We start from the raw sequence: 25,019 nt of genomic DNA, 5'->3' as shown, positions 1-25,019 counted from the left end.
AATGTCGAGGGTTTAAGTGGAGAGAAAATGTTTTGAGAATGATGTACAAATGCGCTTTACACAATTGATGTGTGTATGGATTGTGATAACAGTTGTATGAGCCCCTAATAAAATGTTTTAAAAAAAAAAAGTAATTTCAGCATTGTGGGCTCATCTTTCCTTGGAATGAGTACAAATATGCATTTCTTTGTTTTTCAAATTTCTTGGCATAGATGAGTGAGTGTTTCCAGTGTTCGGTTAGCATACTAAAATAGTTCAGTTGATAGTCTGCTAATTCCTGGAGCTTTATCTTTTGGCTAATGCCTTCATTGCAGGTTGGACTTCTTCCTTCAGCACCATTGGTTCTTGTTCATATGCTACCTCCTGAAATGGTGGAATGTTGACTCATTCTTGTTGGTACAGTGACTCTGTGTATTCCTTCCATCTTCTATGATACTCTTGGCATCAATCAACATTTTTCCCATAGAATCTTTCAATATTACAACCCGAGACTTGAATTTTTTCTTCAATTCCTTTTGCACGATATGTGTTGAGTTTGTCCTTTGTTTTTCTAACTCCAGGCGTTTGCACATTTCATTTTAATACTTTGCTTTGTCTTCTCAAGATGCCCTTTGAAATTTTTTGTTCAGCTCTTTTGCTTCATCGTATCTTCCATTTGCTTTAGCCATTCTGTGATCAAGAACAAGTTTCTGAATCTCTTCTCGCATCTACATTGATCTTTTCTTTCTTTCTCCCCTTTTAAATTGTCTTTGGCTTCCTTCCCGTATGGTGTTCTTCATGTCATCTCACAGCTCATTAGGTCTTCTGTCATCAATGTTCAATGAATCAAATATATTCATGAGATGGTCTCAAATTTTAGTTGGAATATACTCAAGGTTGTATTTTGGTTATCATGGACTTGTATTCATTTTCTTCCTCTTCAAAGTGAACTTATAGATGAGCATATGATGGTTTATCCCACAGTCAGTCCCTGACCTCATTTTGACTGATGATATTGAGCTTCTCCATTGTTTCTTTCCACAGACGTAGTCAATTTGACTTCTGTGAGTTCCATTATGGTAGTTACATAAGTTCATGTCAACTTGTTAAATAGAGTGTAGGGGTGGAGTCTGGCCTGTCAATCAGGTTGCAGCTTGATGATGTCTCCTTGGGGGTGTGGCCTTCTCATAAGAAGGGTCCTGGGGACCTCCCCTCCACTCCCCTCTCTGCTTTCACCTTACTGCTGACAAGCCATATGGAGCCACGATGAGACCTGCAAGAGCCCTGGAGATGCTTCCACCACCACTGGATCCACAAGACTTTGCACCCACTTGCCTCTGATCTTCCTGCATTTTGCATCATTGCATGTTTTGCGTGAGTCTGAAGAGGGACTTATGGACTAATAGCAGGCTTATAGGTTAATATTGGACTTATGGATTTGATCTCGACTGGACTTGGATGTTTTCTTACTATACAATTACTCTTTGATATAAAGCTCTTTCTTGTACATATATGAGTGTCTCTGATTAGTTTCTCTAGTCAACCTGGTCTAACACATCCATCTAAAGAAATCCATGTGACAGTAGCCTTTTGGGTTCTTGAAAACAGGTGTTTTGGATGAAGTCATTGGTCTTCAAAAATTCCCTCATGCGATCTCCAGTTCTGTTTCTATCATCAAGGTTATATTTCTCATGCTGCTCTTTCCTATTTATTTCCAACATTTGCATTCCAACTGCTAATAATTATCAGTGCATCTTGATTGCATGTTTGATCATCTTCATACTGAAAGCTTTGGTAGAATCATCCATTTTTCCATCACTAGCTTTAGTGATTGGTGCATACATTTGAATAATAGTTGTATTGCCTAGATATTCTTGTATGTTTATAGATATTATACTTTCACAGACATCATTAGACTTCAAGAGAGATCTTGAAATGCCATTCTTGATAATGAATGCAATGTCGTTCTTCTTGATTGTGCCACTCTGACATAGTAAACCATATCGTTTTCTGATTTCAAATTGCCATTTGAAATCCATTGAAGTCCATTTCAGCCCACTAATGCCCAGGACATCAATCTTTATGCATTCGTTTCACTTTTGAAAACTTCCATTTTTCCTACATTCATACTTCACGCATTCCAAGTTCCGATTTTTAGTATATGTTGCACCTGTTTCTTCTCACCTTGAGTTGTGCTCCATGAGCAATGAAGGTCCATGGGGCCCCATGCCCAAAGGCTTCACTCTCTTCCGGTCATCATGATTGACTCTACTTTGAGAAAGTAGCTCCTCCTTAGTCATATTTTGAGTTGTCTTCTGACCAGCGGGACCCAACCTCTGGCATATATCTGACAATGTTCTGTTTTCATTCATTAAAGGGTCAGTATCTGACGTTTCCATGCTAGGCATAAGATTTTCAGTGGCTACTTCCTCCAAAGCAGGCAGCCAATTTATTCTTTGTAATCTTAGTCTGGAAGCTCTGGGTGACCCTGATTGTATTTTAAATACCAGTAACATAGCTTCCAGTATCACAGAAACACAGAAGCCACCACTGTATAACAAACTGACAGACAAATGTCCAGATTGTCACTGGTCAATAGTTCCACGGAATTCAAGGAGGCTTAATTTACCTGGCAATTTGCAAATAGATTTTGGTCATTCACTGTCATTCATAGCCTTGCAAACCTGGTGCTCAGAATTTAAACTCTACTCTATCTCTATTCAATTTCCAGCTTCATTTTTGTCACCAAAATCATATTTCCCAATTACTAATTCCTCCTTTGTTTCTAACTTTATAATTCCAATCACCAGTAATTATCAATGAATACTGATTGCATGTTTGATCAATTACAGACTGAAGAAATTGGTGGAATTATTTTATTTTCTTCATCATTAAATTTAATGGTTGGAGTGGAAATGTGGATAATAAGTTTAATTAACCAGACATCCTGGTAGGCATATAGATACTATCCTATCACAGACAATGCTGTACTTTAAGATGAATCTCAAAGTGTTCTTTTTGATGATGAATGGGATGTCATTCCTCTTGAATTTGTCACTCTGGCATAGTGAACCACATGATTGCTTGATTAAAAATGGCTTACCTCCTGTAAAGCTTTTAGCTCACTAGTGCAGTTTGAAACCACCAGCCGTTCGGAGGGAGAAAAATGAGGCTTTCTATTTCCATAAAGAGTGGCAGTCTCAGAAACCTCAGGGACAGTTCTACCTTGTTTTAGAGGATCTCTATGAATTGGAATTGACTTGAGGATAGTGAGGTTTTGTTTTATTTTTCAAAAGCCTGTGATATCAATCTTTGTTTCATTTTTGAAAACTTACAATTTTCCTAACTTCGTGATTTGTACATTCCACATTCCTATTACCAATGGGTGTTTGCACCTGCTTCTTTTCATTTGATTTCCACCCCCACTTTGTTGGGATCACCAAGACTACACAAAGGGCCCTGTTAAATATTTCACTACCCTGCACCTCTCTTCCAGGAGCGTCTGATTAGCAAACACCCCGATGGTGTTACTAACAACCAGAGACCTTTCCCTAGCACACTCTGCTTTTCCAGGGACTGCATTCGACAGAGCTTTCCTCTGACTAGCCCCAGGAGCACTGACAGTGCAGTGGATTATGCTTGTGCTGATGACTACAAGGTCAGCAGATTGAAACCTCTCCACGGGAGGAAAATGAGGCCTTCTACTCCTGTGATGATATGTAGTTTTGGAAACCCTTAGGGGTGGTTCTACTGCCCCGGAGTTGGACTCGACTGGGTGTCAGCAAGTTTTTTTCTGAGTTTTCTCTTTAGCCAGAGAGGTTCTCACGCCTCCTTCACCCTTTACATTTGACCTGTGCTTAGCTGCTTCTGAGGAATGTGCCTCCCTGCAGGCTTCCCTGGGAAGCCACCTGGCAACTGGTGCAGGATGTGAGAGTTGTGGACCAAGGCGGTCAAGTCTCCTGTGGTTTTCATTAGCATTTCTCTATTCAATAATTACTCGAGCTGTTTCTGCAGGCCAAACAGAGCGGAGGCCGGGTGAGAGAAACGTGAAGTAAGCGAGGAGGCTTGAGAGGCTGGCTGGAAACGCCACTGGACACCAGCCTCCCTTCCTTTCTTGCTCGGCTACACAGCAGAGAGAGCAGAGCCCCCGCCAGGCGGCAGCCGAGAGGCGGCTCCTGCGGGCAGCGGGGGCGCTGGGCGGGGCCTGCGCTGGGCGGAGGGGTGGGCGGAGGGCGGGGCCTCCATCCCTGGGAGGTGGGGTGCGCGCCAGCGTCCCCCGCTCCTCCGCGCGCGTTCTCTGGAGTTCCCGAGGGCGCGCGGCCAGCCCCGCTCGGCGCCGCCGCACACGGAGCCTGTGGGGCGCGAGGCATCGGGACCCAGACCGGGCCGGGGCGCACCGCGGGGTCGCGAGGCCTAGGCGCGGCCAGTGGGGCGCCGATTCCAGCGCCCCTCCACAGCCCCTGCGGAGCGAGGGCGAAGACAAGGCTGCCTGGGGCCGAAACCATGAATCGGAGTTTCCACAAGTCTCAGACCCTGCGCTTTTACGACTGCGGCGCCGTGGAAGTCAAGAGCAAGGTAAGCGCGGAGGGGTGGCCGGCTGGGCCTTCGCACCCCTCCAAATGAATGGGGCGGGCGCGGAGGGCCCTGGAGGAGGGAGAGAGGGGCGCACGCAGCAACTTTCTGCGCTCGTGCACCGCTGGTCGCTCGGCGCGGCGCCGCGCGGGGCCCCGCTGCCCGCCCCGCAGACAAAGCCGGCGCTGGGAGGATCCGCTCCGAGCCGGCGCGCCCCGAGGGCCCAGGGGCAGGGGCCAGCCGGCGCGGGCCGAAACTGCTCTTTTGTTTCACCAGCCAAGGGGCGCCCAGGGCACGCCGCAGTTCTTGGAGAGGGCGGCATTTCCTGGGCGACCCGGAGCTGTGGGTTGCTCGGGGTTCGGGCCTCTGTCTAGGAGAGGGCCCTGGGCGCGCCGCCTCCTTTGGAGGGGGAAGACTCGTAACCGGCGAGGGGGCCGGCAGCGGGTGTCCCAAGCTGGAGCCCCGGACGAAACCCCAGGTACAGCGCCCTGGGTCCGGCCGTAGGACGCCCTCGGGGTCCCTGGACTGCACCCGGGTTCCCCATGGTCGCCAAGCTCTACGGGTCCTGGCACGTCCCCAGGTTTCTGGGTCCGCGCCCCCCGCCCCTCCCGCCAGCTCATCTCTCAGCCTCCGAAGCCCAGGTCCGACTGCCAGTTCCCCTGGAGTGGACCTCACAGCCCTCAGTCCTAGCCCCCAGTTCCCGACCCCCTCTGTTCCCGGGTACCCCCATCCCAGGCCCGGCCCCAGGCCCCGCTCCTCCATCAGCCTGCGCCCTGGCCCAAGCGTGCCCAAACCTGCGGGTCGCCGGGCGTGTGTCTGGATGGCTGTCTGATAGGATCTGGCCAATATGCCCTTTGCGGGGGCGGTTCCCCGCCACTCCTTCTACACTGTCGCTTTCTCGGACCAGGGACTCGGACCCCCCTCTCCAACCTCCTCGCGGAGCCGTGGTCTTTAGGGTGCCAAGCCAGGGAGAGGGTGTCCTTCAGACTTGTTACCCAGGAGCGGCTCTCCGTACCCACCCTCCGCGCCTTCTTCCTTCTCTGTAAAGCGCAAGCAGCGGTGGGGTGGTTTTGGGACTTCCACTCTGCGTCTGAGGAGCCCTGCCTCCAGGGAGGTGTAGACGGAACCCGGGAGGGCCAAGGGGGTGCCGGGGCGCAGTGGCCACACCCCAGCCACCAGCCCCTCTTTTGCCTGGAGTGCCCATGAAATAAATGCCCCTCTGGAAGATGGGGGGTGAGGGTGAGGGGGGGGGGCGTAGCAGTTGTAGGAAGTCTGACTAAACGCCCACTTTAATTCGGCCAGGTGTGATTTCGAGAGTCACAGGCCATCATGAACTTTGAGTGGTATTACTTTTTAAAAAGTTTTTCTTTTGAGATCGTGGTAGACTGCCAAAACATTGTAAGCAGGACTAGCGACCACCATGCACTGCTACAGGCAGCCGGGAAGTCCAGTGGATGGCTCCTACAGCCTGGTTTTCTCCTCACCAGCTCGGTGCCCACCTGAGCATGAGGCTGTGAGAGAGGGCGTGTGTCCCAAGGCCCTTGACAAAATCTGGGGCTCTTGTTCATGTGTGTGCACGGCCCGCGAGTATGTGCGGAGTTATCACACCTGCCCACTGTGTGATCACCACCTGCACAGCCCTTTCACAGTGGCTCCTTCCTAAATTCCATTAGGATTGGAAACCTTAGTGCCTGGGTGGCATGGGCCACAGGTCAGGTGCTGTGTAGCCTATTAGTCAGCCCAGCTGGAGGGCCAGCACAGGGAGGGGCCTTCCTGCCTGTGCTGTGCAGTGGAGAACCCTTCCTCTCTCCAGGTGTGTGGTTCTCTTAGGCCTCTGGCCTGGGTCTGGGCTAGCTGGCTATTCGCCATCCATGCTGGCCGGAATTCACTGTTTGTTCAGAGAGGCCCAGGCTCTTCCCTCTGGACACCCTCCCACAGGCTGGCTTTGTAGTTACTGGTCGTCAGCACAAGGGATGTTTGAACCTGATTTGAAGGGTAATTAGAAAAGCTGTTTGCACCTAGCTTGGACAATCACACAGCCCCCTCTCCCCCCAACCCCCCTGCGAAGTGGAGGGAGCGAACCCTGAGGGAGACACTGCCTTCAGCCGGCCTTTTGCAGCACCACCGGACATGGACTTGGATGTAGGGAACCGGGCCCAAGCCAGCTGCACCTTCTTCAAGCTTTCTTTGAGGCTTGGCTCCACTGAGCCTCATGTGCTTTCTCTATAGAAGAGCACAATACCTGTTCTGCTTGCCTTCCAGGACCAAATGATGCAATGAACTTGAAGGCACTCCCCATTGCAGGAGCTGAGCTGTAGGTCATGGCATTGGGTCTGCAACCGCCTTAGACCCTTGCAGAACTCATGGCATCATCTGGCTGCCACAGCTGGAGAGTTCCCAGTGGCTTGGGCACAGCCACATCTGTGAACCAGAAGGGCATGCTCTTGGTCTGTCCATTCCCTCCCTTCCCCAGACACTCCCACTTTGACACCAGCTTTCCATGGCACCCCCAGATCAGCCACATGGACTTTTGGTTCTCAAAATTGGGTCCCTTTTCCCACTTCGTTGGCTTGTTCCTCTCCTTGTAGAAGACCGGAAGGAAGGAAGGAAGGAAGCCCCCTGGCAGACTTCTGGGTGTGGGGGCCCAGTGAGTTTCACTCAGGGGAGGTAGAAAAAGAGCCCTCAGAAATTCTGAATGCCTTATGAGCGCCTGTGTTTGTCAGCCCCACGACTTCTGCACATGTTTGGAGACATTCATCCACGGGGTGGGTGGGTGCCAGCTTGCACAAGTGCACTCGCTGCATCTCCATTACCCGCTACCCCTCGACCCCTCCCCGCCAGGTGCCACCCCCAGGTAACCTGCCTGAGTTAAGTATTCCAAGGTTCCTTCCAGCTCAGACATCGACTACCCGCTTCTCCTGGTTTCAGGCTCCAAGCGAATGGCTGAATCCATGCCCACTTGGCCCCACGGCTCTGGTTTAGTTACACTCCACCAGCTTTCTCAGAGAAGCTGCCCTGCCTTGATGGCCTTTGAAAGTGCTTCCTTTTCTAAGATTCTTGATTTGCCACCTGCCTTCTCTACTGCTTCCCACTCTTACTCGAGTGTCTGCGTCCCTTGTGGCAGTGGTACAGTGCTGGCTTCGAAGTAGCTGCCAAACCACTGAGAAGCATGGCTCAACCACATCACCACAACCTTAACTATCACAGCCAGTGTTACATTTGTCTCGCATCTTGGCATTTGCTACTGCCAGCTGTGTACATCATTAATGTGCACAATAATGTGGGTAGTAGATTTTTTTTACTGCTGTTGTAAGTGCAACAACGTTTGATGCTGAGATGACTGGTGATTGAGGAGTAGATGTATTTCCATTTTTGCTGTAATTAACTATGCTGCAACTAATGCCTCCATTGTTGTCTTTCAATAAAATAACGCATACAGAATATATTAATGTAGATATTACGCAATGTAATGTAGGAGCCCTGGTGGCATTGTGGTTACATGATGGACTGCTAACCACAAGGTCAGCAGTTTAAAACCAGCTGCTCTGAGGGAGAACGACGAGGGTTTCTACTCCCATAAGGAGTTACAGTCTTAGAGACCTACAGGGGCAATTCTACCTGGTCCTACAGATGGTGGTGGATTTTGAGTTTATTGCAGAAGGTATATAAAGATTACCGGTCATGTTAAATCAGTGCAGAACTCTGGTGATTTTTTTCCCACCACCCACCAAAATCTGATGATTCATTCAGGACAAAATCCCAGACATGAAATCACTGGGTTTAAGAGTATGCACATTTTTAAGGCTTTGAACTCATACCGCTAAGTTGTCTTCCAGAAAGACTCTTTACTATTTCTACTGTTTCTCTCCCACCATGCATCTAAGCTATAGGTAGTCTGTCATTCCTTGCCAATTTAATAACTGAATCCGTGGTGCATGCTCCAAATGTCACTTCTTGACTCACTAGTGAATTGAACATGTATTTATTGGCCAGCTGTGTATTTTCTTCATTGTCTACTTATGTCTTTCTTTTGTGGGGAGGTTCTTTTTTAAAAAGTATTTTATTGTGAATTAGGTGAGAGCTTCCCTTTCAGATCATGATTTCCATGTGGAACAATTCCCCCACCTTATCACACCTCCTGAGAGCTGGCCCCTCTCCCCTCTGCCTCTTCTCCCCGTTGACTCCTTTTCCTGCTCCCTTTGAGTTCTCTTTAATGATTTACAGGGCTGCTTGTCCACAGGGGGGTTGCTGGACAGCCCACTTGATGCTGAGGTGGGGCTGGACTCGGGAGTAGCCTCCACCCAGGGGTTAGCCAGTGCCAGAGGTGTGCGGGAGGAGGCGGGTGCTGGCCAGGGCTGTGTCAGCAGGTTTCTTCTGGTCCTCAGGTTGTTGCCTGTGATTGTGGTGATTTGCAACTGGGCCTGGCACTGCAGGTAGACCTATGTCCTTCCATCTGGGGTGACCCGAGACAGCAGGGGCAATGGGCCTTGGGCCGGACAGGCGTCTCCCGTTGGGTGCTTGCTCTTGTGGTCCGTTGGGAACTGCCTGGACAGTGTGACTCACCTGCGTGTGTCAGCTCCACCCTTGAGATCCGGTTTTGTGTATCTGTGCACGGCCGTGTTTCAACAGGTCCGACAACTTGATTCAGAGTTGTACGTGGAGGAGGAGACTCTTATCAGGCACTGAGCGGGAAGCATCGGTGGGTGGACTCTGATGGGGGGGGGGGAGGCCCTGCGTGCAGATAAAGGAGTCTGCGGGGGGCGGGGGGTGGGGGGAGTATCTGGCCATCGAGGATGCAGGCATTCAGGAGTGTTCACACTTAGGAATGACACCCTTCCTCACATACCAGCCTCCTGTCTCTGAGAGGGGTAGAGCAGGGGTCCACCAGGCTGCTCCGAGGCTGCTGCCGTGGGACAGCCACACACTAGTGGCCCCACCCCTCTTGTGAGCCTGGGGAGCAGTGGGTGCACCATCCCCTGAGCACACTGGGGGTATATCTGTGGTGGGGTCCCCCACCCCATACTTCTTTCAGTGTTAGCCAATACAAAACGGCAGTTTTTGACTTGCTCTCAGCCGTGAAGGTGAGTTCTGCTCTCACCCCATTATATAAAGGAAGAAACTGAGTCACAGGGGCTAACTGCCCGTTCAGGGTCATAAAGCTTGCCTGAGGCTCCAAAGTCAGACCCTGCACGGGGAGGAGGCTCCTGGCTGCCCTGTGCTTCCCAGGGAAGAAATTCTGTCTTCTGATATCCCTGAAGGAGGTTCTGACTGCATGGGAAGTCTACAGGGAAGGCTTCTATTCAGTGGCTTAGGGCCTGGTTCCATCGACCCATGTATTCATTTACTGAGCAACTGCCATACTTTGTTCCAGGCAGAGCCCTGGCCCTAGAACCTGGAGAAGGTTCAGAGAGTAAACCGTTTGGGGGAGGTGGGTGAAGGAAGGGGTTCCTTGTCCTGAGATGACTTATGCCACCAGACCCACACCTCCACATCTGCTTGGAGCCAGCTCATCCCGCAGGGCAGACCTGCTGTTGTGCTCAGCCTCCTGTAATTGCTCCTATCTGTGCTCTGGCATCGGCAGCCTGCTTGGACTGGTTCGGGACGACTCAAAAGGAGGTTCCCTTCCGAGACTCTCCAGGGCTTCCGGGAAAGTCGGTGACTTCTTGGTTTCTCAGCGTCCTGCGCACAGGTTCTCAGTGGTGTGCCCCGAGAAAACTGGGCACGGGCTTAGTGGTCCGGAAATGGACAGCAGTAGCTCCCAAGACTGTGAGTTCAGATACTCTAGGCTCCAGTAGAGGAAAGGGCTTTTTGAAGAAGGTGGCAATGGGCTTGTGGCTCATGTACCTCTGAGAGAGATCACCAGTCTTGGCTCCTCCCTACCTGTGCAGGTCACCGAGCACATTGATGCTAGTGCTGGGCGGGAAGTGGGGGCAGGGAGAGGTGAGCATACTCTGAGCATTAAAGGACACTGATAGGGCAAAAAGCAACAAAATGACAAACAACCCAATAGACATTCCTCCATCGCGTTCATATCTAGGTGTTACCCCCACCCCCACACCCCCACAACCCGTGGCATTGCAGCACTATGTTCAGGAGACAACCCAGGTGTCCAGCAACAGATGGCTGATGAGCCAAATGTGCGCTAGGCACACAGTGGAATCTTGTTCTGCCATGAGTAGAAATGAAATACGGGTACATGCTACGACAGCGGTGGACATTGAAAACACACTGAGAGAAAGAAGTTAGACCCTGAAGGACAAATACTGTATGCTCCCAGTTATCGGAGACCACAGCATCAAGACACACATTGGTTAGTGTTTAGCAGAGGCTGCACAGGCGGAGCTGTTGCTTAAAAGGTCCCGAGCTTCTGCTTAGGGTGATGAACATGTCTGGAAATGGATAGTGCTGCTGGTTGTCAGACTGTATTATAAATGGTACCATTTTATAAATGCGGTTCATACAATCTCCACCACTTGTCTGTCAGTTTGTTCTACTGTGTTGCTGGGAGCTATGGTACTTGTATCTCACCTGCCAGGAAGTCATCCAAAGTGAACAGGTTTCAGCAGAGGTTCTAGACTAAGATCAGACTGTGACAAAGGAATCGGTTTTCCACATCATAGGAATTAGCCGGTGAAAACCTTCTATGTAGATCCAAAACATTATGAGCTACTGAAGGGTGAATGAATGGGAGCAGGACACTGTCAGAGCCCGTGCCAAGGATGGGCCACTCAGGTCCGAAGACACTTGAAATATGACTGAGGAGGAGCTATCTTCTCCAAGTAGAGTCCACCATGGTGACGGGAATGGGATAAAGATTGGGGGTAAAGCCTTCAGGATCTTCATTCGCTGATTACGCGTGACCTGCAATGAGAAGAGACAGCTGCAAACATCAATTAATAATCAGGACTTGGAAACCTAGGAAAATTGGAAGTTGTCAAAAATGAAATGGAACACATAAAAATTGATATCATAGCTGTTAATTGAAATGAACTGGTATTGCCCATTTTGAATCAGAAACGCATTTGGTTTCTGATGCTGGGAATCGGCCGATTCCAGAGGAATAGCAACATATTCATTGTCAACAAGGACCGTTCAAATTCCTATCTTGAAGTCCAGTGCTGTATAGGATAGGATAATATCTACACATACAAGGAGATCTAGTTATTACAACTATTCCTCTGATTTTTGTACCAGCCACTAAGCCGGTAATGAAGAAACTAATTCTACCAACTTCTTCAGTTTTAAATTGATCAAACATGCAATCAAAGTGCATTGATTATTATTGGCAATTAGTATGCGAAACTTGGAAATGAAGAGGAAGGAACTGTAGTTGGAAAATAAGGCTTTGGTGATATAGAAATGAAGCTGGAGATCACATGCTAGAATTTTACAAGACCAATGACTTCTTCATGGTAAATACCTTTTTTTACAGAAAAACCTAAAGGATGACTGTATGCATGGACTTCTCCAGATGGGATACACAGAAGTCAAATGGACTACATCATGGCACGAGATGAGCCCTGGTGGCATATTAGGCTTCACCCTGAGTTGCTAACCACAAGGTTAGTTATTCAACGTCATTAATTGATCCGGGGATGAAAAAGATGAGGGTCTCTATTCCCATAAACAGTCAAAGTCTTGGAAACCAAAAAGGGTGCAATTCTACCCTGTCCTATAAGGTCACATTGAGTCAGAAACGACTCAGTGGTAGTAAGTAAGTGTGAAGAGATGATGGAGAAGCTCAGTCTCAGCCGGCAAAAAGAGGCTAGGGGCGTACTGTGGAACAGATCATCAATTCCTCAGAAGTAAGTTCATGTTCAAGTTGAAGAAAATTATAACAACTCCACAAGAACCAAGCTATACCTCTGAAGATATCCCACCTGACTTTCAAGAACCCCTTCAGAGCAGATTCGACTCAGTGACAGACAGAAGACCAGATGCGCTGTGGGAGAACCCCAAGAACATCAAACTCAGAGAGCAAAGGTCATTAAAAAGACAGGGAAGAAAGAAAAGATCGGTGTGGATGTCAGAAGAGCCTCTGCAAATTGATCTTGATCACAGGGAAGCTAAAGAAAATGGCAGAAGTGATGGCGTGAAAAGCTGAATGGAAGATTTCAAAGGTTTGTTTGCGAAGACAGAGCAAAATATTACAATGACGTGTTCAAGGAACTTGAGTGAGAAAACAAAAAAGGAAGAACATGGTCAACATATCTTAAGCTGAAAGAACTGAAAAAAAATCTCCATTCCAGGCTTGCAATGTTGAAAGATATAACACGCAAGTAAATTTTTATGGGTGAAACATTGAAATATGCAGGAAGCATCAAAAGAAAGTGGAACAACACAGAGCGAGTGTACCAAAAAGAAATAGTTGACACTCCGCCATTTCAACATGAAAGCATTCGACAAAGGACAAGTGCAAGCTGCGGCGGAAGCATTAGCCATAAACAGGGCTCCTGGAAGGGATGGGATACCCTGAAATGTTGCAGCCAGCTGATGAAGCACTGGACGCACTCACACGTCTATGCCAGGAAATTTGGAAGCCAGCTACCTGGCCAACTGACTAGATCCATATTTGTAAGCACTCCAAAGAAAGGTGATCCAACAATGTGGAATCATTGAACTATATCGTTCATATCACATATGCAAGTAAAATTCTGCTGAAAATCAACAACTATTGCAGCAGTACATCAACAGTGAGCTGCCCGAAATTCAAGTTGAATTCGGAATCGGCGTGGAACAAAGGGTATCATTGTTGTCAGGTGGGTCTTGGCTGAAAAGCAAGGAAAACCAGAAAAATCTTAACTTGTGTTTTCTTGACTCTGCAAAGGCATTCAACTGTGTGGATTATAGCTATCTGTGAGTAGCCTTGAGAAGAAAAGGAACACTAGAACACTTCATTTTGCTTATGGGAAACCTGGGCATGGAACAAGAGGCAGTTGTTCTAACAGAACAAGGGAATGCTACGTGGTTTAAGGTCAGAAAAGGTGTGCTCCTCAGAGTTGTATCCTCTCACCATGCTGAGCAAAAGGGCTGAGAAGCCAAACTGTAAGGAGGAATGCAGCATCAGAGTTGGAGGGAGACTTAACACCTGCAACATCCATGTGATACAGCCCTGTTTTCTGAAAGTCGGGAGAGCTTGATGAAGCAGTTGTTGATGAAGATCCAGGATTGCAGCCTTCAGTATGGATTACAACTCACTGTAAAGAAAACTAAAATCCTCACCACTGGACCGGCAGGTGACATTGTGATAAATGGAGCAAAGATTGAAATTGTCAACAATTTCAGGTTGCTTGGATCCACAATCAATATTCATGGATGCAAGGGTCAAAAAACAAAACAAAACAAAAGACCAACAAAGAATGTTGCATTGTGCAAATCTGCTGCACAAGACTTTTTTTAAATGTTGAAAAGCAAGAATGTTACTTTTCGGACTAAGATGTGCCTGACCCAAGCCATGGTATTTTCAGCTGCCTCACACGTGTGTGCAAGTTGCATGTTGAGTAAGGAAGACCGAAGAAGAATCGATGCGTTTGAATCTGCCTGTTGGCAAAGAATCCTGAAAGTACCACAGACTGCCAAAAGAACAGACCAACCTGTCTTGGAAGAAGTACAGCCAGAATGCTCCTTAGAGGAAAGGATGGCGAGACTTCAGCTCAGGTACTTTGGACATCATGCTTGGTAAAGTGGAGGGGCAGTGAAAAGGAGGAAGGGCCTCAACAAGATGGATGGACAGTGGGTCCAGCATAGGAACAGTCTCGAGGAGGGCAGGGGCAGGGCCGGGCAGTGTTGTCATTCTGCTGTGCACAGGGTTGCTATGGGTTGGAACTGCCTGCTGGTACTGAACAACAACCACCACCTGTAAACCACGCTCTCTGGTAGGCAAGACTGGGACGATGTTTGGTAGCTTACAATTGTGATGCCGAGCACAGGAAACTGCTGGTTCAGGGAATCAGTTCTTGCTTGGTGATGTGGGCCCTCAGACGCATGCCACACACGAGAAGTAATGCCGCGGTGACAGTGTCCTTGTGGTTGCTGGAGACTGAGTGGTCCCTGAGTCACTCTGATGTGACAGGGAGCAGCAGGTGGGTGTTTTCTCGGACACGCTGCTTTTCCTGAGGTCCATTTTGGGGAAGGAAAGGATGTGGCCTCATGGACCCTTGGGGCTGGCTGTGTGGTCCCTGGTGGGATGCCCTGTGTGCCCCCATCAGTAAGGTGCAGTGCATGTCCTCTGAGGCCATTGTTTCTTCGAAGCTGGGAGTGAAAGTCTACTGGTTGGACTGGCACCGGCCCGTGCTGCCTGGCACTAGTGAGCTGCAGACGTGTGCCTGCTACAAGTACTAGACACACACTTGTCTTCTGGCCAGATGTTAAGGTGCTGGCTGGTGGCTGGGTCCTGTGCTCACTAAGGCCACCCAGCTCCCACTTCTGTGGGGTTTGTGTCCGGGTGAACTGTGTCTGGGAGCTATCTTACACATGATCTACTGCCAAGCAGATTCTGATGGTGAGGGCCAGCTCTGAGGCCTGTCCTTAGCCTTCGGCCCCCAGGGGCACCTCCAAAGCCCAGATATTGGGATTCAGGGGCTCCAGCTCTGTAGGACCTCCACACACCACGAGCCACGTGCAGGGGCACTGAGAGTCAACGATGCCCCCTTAGAACCGAGAGTGTTGGCAAAGTAGAGCAATTGTGTGAAGAAAGCATGAGTGCCCGATGGAGACCATGGGAATATCATGCAGTTCCTGTGGCTGGTTCATGTGTGCAAAGTGTCTTCCGAGGGTACACAAGGTGGGTCACAGCCTCTGGTGGGTTCCCTGGGGGCTGCAGACTGGGGCGAAGGGAGACTTTTTACTGAACAACACTTGGACTTTCAGTTCTTGGGCCACCACCCTGTTCAAACAGCGACCGTGTGACCCTAGTTTTGAGAAAACCACAGGTCAGAAAACCCTGGAAAGAGTGGTTTCCTGGGAGTGGGTGATGGGCAGAGTGGCCCAGCGGTGGCCCTGGGGCCACTCCAGATGCCAGGTGCCCATTGTCTTTCTGTGTTATGTCCAGAGAGAGATTGGCTGGTTTCCCAAGGTGGACATGTCCCCAGCACATGTGGTCAGCTTCCCAGCACCCCTGCCTCGTGCACAAGTGGAAAGAACATGCTTTCAAAACGAGAGGGTGTTTGCAGGAAGTGACACCGAGTCATGGACATGGGATCAGAAGCTCCAGGACTGTGGAAATACATGTGGGAGGCAGCTCCTGGGGTGGCCGGGAGACCCGCCTCTCGTTGGCTGCTTTTGCGTTGCTCTGGCTCAGGTGTCCCATGGGTGTCACAGTGGAACGTGGCTTCCTGTGGTTTCCAGCTGGTGGCCCTTCCAAAGAGGATGCCCGGCCTTCTCTCAGGGCCCGTGTTGGGGCTCCCTAGGCCATAAGGCAAGTGCTTGACCCTCTGTGCCCAAGGGCTCCCTTTCCTTTCTGTTCTCAAGGCTGGAATCCGTGGGTTTAAAGTCAGTGCCACCTGTGTTCTCCATTCGGAACACCTTTTCCAGGTGAGGGCTGCCCCTTCTTTGGGGCAAAGGGATGGCCTTTCAGAGCAATGAGGGGTGGGGGAAGGCTGGCTCTCTGAGCCTCCACGAGGGATGCCAACTCAGCACTTGGGCACAGGTGCCTGGCAACTATCCCACATAGACACACCCTGAGGGGCCACTGAGGATGGCTTCAGTCAGCAGGTGTCCACTGCTGTGTTTAGATGTTACCCTGTTTCCCCTAAAATAAGACAGTGTCTTATATTAATTTTTGCTCCCAAAGATATGCTAGGTGTTATTTTCAGGGGATGTCTTATTGTTCCATGAAGAAGAATACGGTACACATTTATTGTTTACTGTTTTATTAAAAGAGACCTCGCACTTCCTGTCTGCTCCGGCTGCACTGCGGCCAACAGTGAGCTGCGAGGCGGCGCCCACCACTATGGTCCAGAGTCCAGAGTTACAATAGCTTCGGGGGCCTTGTTTTTGGGGAGGTCTTATTTTCAGGGGGACACCTTATATTTCAGCAAGAGGCAAAGCTGTAAGTAGGTCTTATTTTCAGGGGATGTCTTACTTTCAGGGAAACAGGGTAAGTCGACAGTAGCGGTGTGTGTTGAAAGTGCAACCTCTGGGCCATGGGTCTAAACTGTAAGAAGGATCTTTCCAGCAGCTTGGGGGTGGCCACCACTCTGTGGTGGATGGTGCACTTGACCACCGTCAGGAGGGAGTTTCTTCCAGCCTGCTCCCCAGTAGCTGTGGCTGAGGCTTTGGCCTCTCTGCACCTCAGCTGACAGGACATCCCTCAATCTTAGGGCACTAAGGTGGCCAACCCAATCCAGGGACAGGGGACAGGCATGTGGGCAAGGGGAGAGACTCCCCGCTAGGGTGTCCAGGAAGCTGGAAGGCCTGGTGCCGGCTGCTTTCACACAGAGTGGGGGTTGTCCTACAGACCCGTCCATGCTTGGCGTTGAGTCCGTGTCCACTGGATGTGGTGTGCACAGGACCGCTTCCATAGACACCCTCCCACTCTGAGAAAGTGCGACTTCTGTTAGTGGGTGTTTTCCAGTCTGGGACTAAGGAATAGTTGTGGTCATTGTGCTGAGCTGTGTTTGGGGACAGATGCTGAACAATGAAGTGGACGCATACTGCCAGAGCACCGAGAGCCCGGAAAGGGGGCTTGTGCTTTTACACTCTGGATCGGAGCAATGGGCTGGGTGCCACGGTTGCTGGGTTTCTCCAGTTTGGGGCCAGGCTGGCGGGGGAGTGCCAGAGAGTGCATGTTCCACCCTGCTCAAAGGGCATGCCCTCTGTCTGTCTGTCAGCCAGCCAGCTCTCTGGACCCCTTGGAACTGGAAAAGCTGGCCCTTCCAGCTGGGCTGGCCCGAACCTTGCATCCTGTGCTCTCAGCAAGGCCCAGAGTAGTGGACAGCAGACACTCAGCTCTTACCTCTCACACGCTAATGGGCTGTGGACAGCAGCAGGTGACTGGAGCCCTTTGGTTGCTCAGGGCTTCCTGTTTGCGACAACAGCAGAAGCTGAACAGAGATTTCAAAGGGCAGCTCGAGAAGACAAAATAAACTATTATAATGAAATGTGAAAAGACTAAGCGTCAGCAAACCAAGGGAGAAGAACGTGTTCCCCAATTAAAGAGCTGAAGGAAAAAATGCAAGCCTTGGAACAACGGGATGACAGATCAGGGGAGCATGGGGGTAGGGGAGGGGGTGAGGAAGGAAGAGGGTGTTAACAAGCACAGGGACAAGGGAACAACAAGTGATCCAAAATCAATGTCACGGAGGGTGCGGGAGGCCTTGCAGGGCTGGATCAAGGGCAATGTAACTGAGAGGAATGCCTAAAACCCAAGTGAAGGCAGAACATGATAGTGGGACAAGAGGAAAGTACAAAGAGACAGAGGAAAGAACTAGGAGGCAAAGGGTACTCATAGAGATATAAATACAGACATATAAAGATGGAAATATATTTATATATGATGAGGGGGTAATATATTTATAGGTCGAATATTAAGAAAACATGGACAGTGGGCCCCTACACAAGTACTCCCCCAACACAAGAACACTTTGATCTAACAGTTTGGCAGTCTGAGATGCTCACCTACCTGACATGATCGCTGAAGACAATGGGTGCACAAGAAAATGTGGTGAAGAAAGCGGATGATGCTTGGCTACCAAAAGATATAACACCTGAAGTCACTGAAGACAATGGGTGCACAAGCAAGTGTGGTGAAGAAAGCTGATGGTGCTCAGCTACCAAAAGATATATCACCTGAAGCCTTAAAGACCTGAAGGTAAACAAGCACCATCTAGCTGAGAGACAACAAAACCCAAACGGAAGAAGCACACCAGACTTACCTCTACTCGATCGCTGAGGACATAAGGGGTGCATTAGCAAAAGTGGGGAAGAAAGCAGATGGTGCCCGGCAATCAAATGATACAGCATCTGGGGTCTTACAGGCTTGAAGGCAAACAGACGGCCATCTAGCTAAGAAACAACAAAACCACAAGGAAGAAGCACACCAGCCTACCCCAACACGAATGCTGAAGACAAAGCGGGTACATAAGCAAATGCGGTGAAGAAAGCTGATGGTGCAAGCTGTCAAATTACACAGAATCTGGGGTCCCACATGCTGGAAGATAAACAAGGGGCCATCTAACTGAGAACCAACAAAGCCCACCTGGAAGAAGCGCACCAGCCTGTAAGATGACAAGGTGGAGAAGGGCTCAGGTATCAGGCATCAAAGACAAAAAAAAAAAAATCATAACATTGTGAATGAGAGGGAGTGCAGAGTGGGGACCCAGGGCCCATCCGGGGGAAATTGGACATCCCCTTGGAGCAGGGCTGTGGGGAGGTGAGGAGCAAATCGGAGTGCAGTGTAGTAACGATGAAATATGCAATTTTCCTCTGATTCTTAAATGCTTCCTCCACCCCACTACCATGATCCCAATTCTACCTTACATATCCGGCTGGACCGGAGGAGGTGCCCTGGCACAGATAGGAACTGGAAATACAGTGAACCCAAGACAGATGAACCCCCCAGGACCAGTGGAGAGAGTGCCGATGGCGGGAGGGTGGAGGGAAGGAGAGGGAGAAAGGGGGAACAGAGACAAGGTCTACATGTGGCCTCCTCCATGGGGGACGGACAGCAGAGAAGTGGGTGAGGGAGACGTGGGATGGGGTAAGATATGATAAAATAATAATAAATTATAAATTATTGGGGGGAGGGGGGAGGGGGGAGGGAGAGGGAAAAATGAGCTGACACCAGGGGCTCAAGTGGAAAGTGGGTGTCATAAGAATGATGAAGTCAACATATGTACTCAAGTGCTGGACACAGATGACGTATGTACAGATTGTGATGAGTTGCATGAGCCCCTAATAAAATGATTATTAAAAGTTTTTTTTTTTAATGCAAGCCTTGAAACACAATATTGACGGATACTCTGAGCAAAATACAGAATGACATCGGAAGCATCACAAGAAGGTAGAAGGAATATATTGAGGAATTGCACCAAAAGGAATTAGTCAGCACCCAGTTCTTTCAGCAGGTACTGTGTGATCAAGAACTGCCGTGTCAAAGGGAAGGTCCCAGCTTCACCAGTGAAGGAAGGCTTTGGTGGAAAACAAGGAAGAAGCCACTAGTTGGCAGGAGACAAATAAAGACATTCCCAAGGGTGGCCACTGTCCTAGAAGCACTCAGTCATCGCGGCCAGGGATTGTGGATGGACAACCACCTGGCCAACTGAATGGAATAGCTCCATATTTGTGCCCACTCTAAAAAAAAGTTACCCGACAGAATACAATATCATTACAGTCACATGAAAGTAAACTTTTGCTGGCGGTCGCTCAACAACAGTTGCAGGAGTCTACGGACAGACACCTGCCAGAAACCCAATCTGATCAGAAGAGGATGTGGAATTAAGGGATACCATTGCAGATGAGAATACCAGAAAGATGTTTGTGTTTCATTGGCTGTGCAAAGGCTTCAGGCTGTGTGGATCATAGCAAATCACAGATAATGCTGTGAAGAATGGGAATTCCATACCACTCCATTGTGCTCATAGAGACTCGCAGGGGCAGGTCCACCCGGCCCTGTAGGGTTGCTGAGAGCCGGCATTAACTCGATGGCAGTGACTTTGCTTTGGACAGATCTGCCTTTAGGCCAGACCTTCCGTGTCAGTTGTTGACATTGGACTGTGAGCAATCTCTCCATGCTCTTCTTTTTCAAGTTCATTTAGACCAGCGGTTCTCAACCTGCGGATCACGGTCCCTTTGGGAGATGAGCGACTCTTTCGCAGGGGTCAACTGATTCATCACAGTAGCAAAATGACAGTGATGAAGTAGCAACGGAAATAATTTTATGGTTTGGGGGGAGGGTGACCATAACATGAGGAGCTGTATGAAAGGGTCGCGATATTAAGAAGGTTGAGAACCACTGATTTAGACTGTCCTAGGTCCCTTGCATCATTTCCTTGTAAATTTTATGATCACCTTGCCAATCACTCTCCCCCAACCTTCGACAATGTTCTGTAGTTTTCAGTGTAGGATTGTACTTTTCCTGAAGTCATTCCTCAGTATTCCATTCTTTGAGATACTGAGGTAAATGGTATTGTTTTCTTAGTTTCTATTTAATATTTTCCATGGCTAGTGCTAGAAATAAAACTTATTGTTGTGTATTGATCTTGTACCCTGTAACCTTGCTAACATTCATTTGTTCATTCTGTTAATTTTATTGTGGATTCCTTAGGATCATACGTCTACATGACTATCTGCATGAACATATCCTCGCTTGCTGCCTTTCCATCTGGATGCCTTTCATTCTCTTGCCTGACTCTTCTGATTAGAACCTCTCCACAACCAAGCTCATTGCATTGCCATCCAGTCCATGTCAAATCACGGCGACTCTGGGGCAGAGGACTGCCCCTGTGGGTTTCTCCTCAGGACTGGCTGGTGGTTTCAAACTGCTAGCCTTGCAGTTAGCAAGGCTAGAAGCTGTACAACAGTGTTCACTAGACTTTGGGAGAGTGGTGGAATTCTTCTCTTGTACCTGATCTTGGAGAGAAAGTGCTGTCTTTGGCCATTAAATAGGATATTGGTTGTGAGTTTTTCTTAGATGCCCTCTAGACGGACCTCCCCACCAGAAATGCCACAGCCAGGGGCTTTGACAAATAGAGTTGACTTTCCTGTAGTCTAGGTCCCTCGAAGGAGGAGGGCAGTTTTGGCTCTAGGAGAAGGCCTGCACCCTCCGGGAGAGCGTCCTGTCTTTACCCGCCCCCGTTCCTTGGTCATCCTGGGGCAGTTGTCATCTCGTCCACTTGGTCTGGTCTGGTCCTATCTCACTCACCTGACAAAGAAGCCCATTCTCAAATGGGACTCTGACTACAGGTAAGAGGGGTTAGGGTTACAGTCTAGGGACATAATGTATTCTGTAACACTTTCTAAAACATGCTTTAATTCTTTCCCGGTTTATCTGTTTTTCGAAATAATGAGCTGAGTTGGCTCCCCAGCATCCTGCAGGTGATTTCCCCCTGTTATCAATATATAGCAAATGAATTTATGCAGTTGGGGAATGTTCCAACCCAGGACTTCACGATGGTCCAATACACAAAAGATCCCATCCTTGGCTGTGGCAGATTATTCAAGCTAACTACCAAGTCCTTTTGATCTGGTCCCAGCAGTGTTCGGTAGTCCCTTGCTTTAGGAACGTGTCAAGTCCCCGGCCCCGCGCTCTTCTGCTCCATAGCTGCTGTGCTGGCGGCGGCGGCTGCCCTTAGATGCCACGGAGTTGTCTTCAACTCCTGGTGACGTTGGTCCTGCGCCGTCCGCACAGTTGTTGTTCTAGTCAAGCCGTTGCTGCAGCCACGGCGTCAACTACTTTGTTGGAGGTTTCCATCTCTCTCAAGATCTCCTTCCTCCACTTCATCAAGCTGTATCCTTCTCCAGGGAGGGACTGCTCTCTCTCAATGACATGTCCGAAGTACAGAAGACAGTCTCCGCATCCTTGCCTCTAAGGAGCACTCTGGCTGTACTACTTCTAAGACAGATTTGTTTGTTCTTTTGGCAATCCGCGGTACTTTCAACATTCGCTGCCAGCACAAGTCAAATGCATCCATTCTTCTTCCACTTCCTTATTTGTTGTCCAACCACAGGCAGGTATGCCGGAACTTGTCGTATAACCTGGGCCAGGCCCATCACAAGAAAAACCAAATCCACTGCTGTGCTGTCAATTCTGACTCAAAGCAACCCTACAGGACACGGTAGAACTGCCCCCTGTGGATTACTGAGACTGTGTGCAGGATGATATTTCCACTCAGAGCAGCCAAAGCACAGAGAGGACCATAGGGTCAGCCCCACTATGAGATATGACGTCCCTCAATGACTCATAGCACTATGGGGGAGAACACTGGAGACATAGTGCAGGAATTGTGCCTAATCTGGCCCCACCACACCAAGGTGAAACAATAAGGGTGTGCAACAGAACAGCAAGGGGAACAGAGCAATGAAGTTCCTAGAGAATACCAAAAATAGACTGTGGGCCAGAGCATGGCACCCCATCAGGCTCCACCGGAAAACACTCCTAAAGGTCAACAAACAGACCTTGAACTATTTACAGGCTATTCTTTTTTTTTTCTTTTTTGGTCATTGGTTTCTTGTTGTTGTTTTGTTTTCTTTTGTTGCTTTGTTTTGCTCTGTCTTGTTTTTTGTGCATGTTATAGGAGGGATAAACAATCTGGGGGAGAAAACAACTGTTCTGAGGGTCATGGGAGAGGGCGAGGCGGTGGAAAGAAAGTGGGTGTTAACAACCCCAGGGACAAGGGAATAACAAGTGATCCAAAATTGATGGTGAAGAGGGTGTAGGAGGCCTGGTAGGGCTTGATCAAAGGCAGTGTCACAGAGAGGAATTACTGGAACCCAAATGAAGGCTGAGCATGATAGTGGGACAAGAGGAAAGTAAAAGGAAATAGAGGGAGGAACTAGGAGGCAAAGGTCATTTATAGAGGTCTAAATACAGGCGTGTACATATATAAATGTATTTATATATGACGATGGGGAAATAGATCTATGTGCATGTATTTGTAGGCTTACTATTAAGGTAGGGCCTCTACTCAAATACTCCCTCAATGCAAAACACTTTGTTCTATTAAACTGGCATTCCATGATGCTCACCTTCCCAACATGACCACTGAAGGCAACATGGGTGCATAAGCAAATGTGGTAAAAAAAGCTGATGGTGCCCGGCTATCAAAAGATATAGCATCTGGGGTCTTAAAGGCTTGAAGGCAAACAAGCGGCCATCTAGCTCAGAAGCAACAAAACCCACATGGAAGAAGCACACAGCCTGTGTGATCATGAGGTGTCGATGGGATCAGGGATCAGGCATCTAAGACCCAGAACAAAATCATATCCAATGTGAATGGGGGAAGGGGGGGCGGACACGGAGTGGAGAATGCCCATCTGTAGACAATTGGACATCCCCTTACAGAAGGGTCTCAGGGAGGAGATGAGCCAGTCAGGGTGTAGTACAGCAGCGATGAAACATACAGCCTTCCTCTAGTTCTTTAATGCTTCCTCTCCCCCACTATCATGATCCCAGTTCTGTCTTACAAATCCGGTTAGGCCAGAGCATGTACACTGGTACAGATCAGAGCTGAAAACACAGGGAATCCAGGACTGATAAACCCCTCAGGACCAATAATGAGAGTAGAGAAACCAAGAGAGTAAGGGGAAGGTGGGTGGTGGTGGAAGGAGAATCAATCACAATGATTACATATAACCCCTCCCTCGGGAAAGGACAACAGAAAAGTGGGTGAAGGGAGACATTGGACAGTGTAAGACATGGAAAAATAATAATAAATTATAAATTATCAAGGGTTTGTGAGGGAGGGGAAAATGAGGGGCTGATACCAAGGGCTCAAGTAGAAAGAAAATGTTTTGAGACCAATGATGGCAACAAATGTGCTTGACACAATGAATGGATGTATGGATTGTGATAAGAGTTGTAAAAGCCCCCAGTAAAAAAAAATTTTTTTTAAAGGAGGAAGAAAGGCTTCGTACTTGGTTTTTGCCTTTTAATAGTGTTTTGTTTATTTGGGGCTTCTTTCCTTTCCATAAAAACTGGTGATTAGTTTTTCCATTTCTTTGAAGAAATGTAGTGGGAGTTGGACTGTAATTGCATTGAATTTATGAAGTATGTTTGTTGATATTGACATTTTCACTATATTTAGTCTTCTTATCCAGGAGTATGGTACATTCTTCCATTTGTGCAAGTCTCTTCTGGTTTCTTGTAGAAGTCTTTTGTTGCTCTGGTAAGATTTATTTTTAGATATTTTATCTTTTGGGCTGTTATTGTAAAATGGTGTCAGTTTTTTAATTTCCTTTTCAGTTTCTTCTTTAACATCCAAAAATCCAATTGATTTCTGTATGTTGATCTTGTACCCACTACATAGCCTTTTTTCAATGGACTCTGTGGTTTTCTATATATAGGATTATTTCATCTGCAAATAAAGAGTTTTGTATCTTCTGTGCCAATATGTATGCATTCAGTATCATTTTGATTTCTTATAGCTCTAGCTAAGACTTCCAGGACCATATTGAATAAGAGTGGTGATTAAGGATCTCCCCATCTGGTTCCCTTAGAAGGGGGAATGGTTCTAATTTCTCTCCATTGCATGGGTTTCACATATATTACCTTTATTATGTTGCGAAATTTTTCTTCTATTCCTAATTTGCTGACTTTTTAAAATGAAGAATGGATATATTTTTTAAAAAGAATGGATATTTAATTCCATCAAATGCCCTTTCTGCATCAATATAATCATACGGAGCTTAGCCTTTATTTTGTTTATATGGTGGATTGCATTGACTGTCTGAATCCCACTTGATCATTATGTATGATGATGATGATGATAATGATGCTTTGTTGAACTCCATTGGCTAGATTCTTTTTTTTT

At 48.3% G+C, this 25,019-nt stretch overlaps 1 protein-coding gene across 1 annotated transcript in view; it reads left to right on the top strand.

The window, feature by feature from the left end:
* Positions 1–4,426: 4,426 nt before the first annotated feature.
* The window catches only part of PARD6G (par-6 family cell polarity regulator gamma), a 51,914-nt gene continuing 31,321 nt past the window's right edge, over positions 4,427–25,019 (top strand). Inside the window, exon 1 of the mRNA XM_004715930.2 lies at positions 4,427–4,554. Within this exon, the coding sequence (XP_004715987.1) occupies positions 4,483–4,554 (72 nt within the window). The 5' untranslated portion in view covers positions 4,427–4,482. The remainder of the gene's footprint in view (positions 4,555–25,019) is intronic.

This window comes from Echinops telfairi, unplaced genomic scaffold, assembly GCF_000313985.2.
Source record: "Echinops telfairi isolate 266 unplaced genomic scaffold, ASM31398v2 ScPeMD7_7400;HRSCAF=8409, whole genome shotgun sequence".
NCBI classification, from domain to species: Eukaryota; Metazoa; Chordata; class Mammalia; order Afrosoricida; family Tenrecidae; genus Echinops; species Echinops telfairi.
The sequence above is the reverse complement of the archived record's forward strand: the minus strand, read 5'-3'. Positions and strand labels throughout refer to the sequence as shown.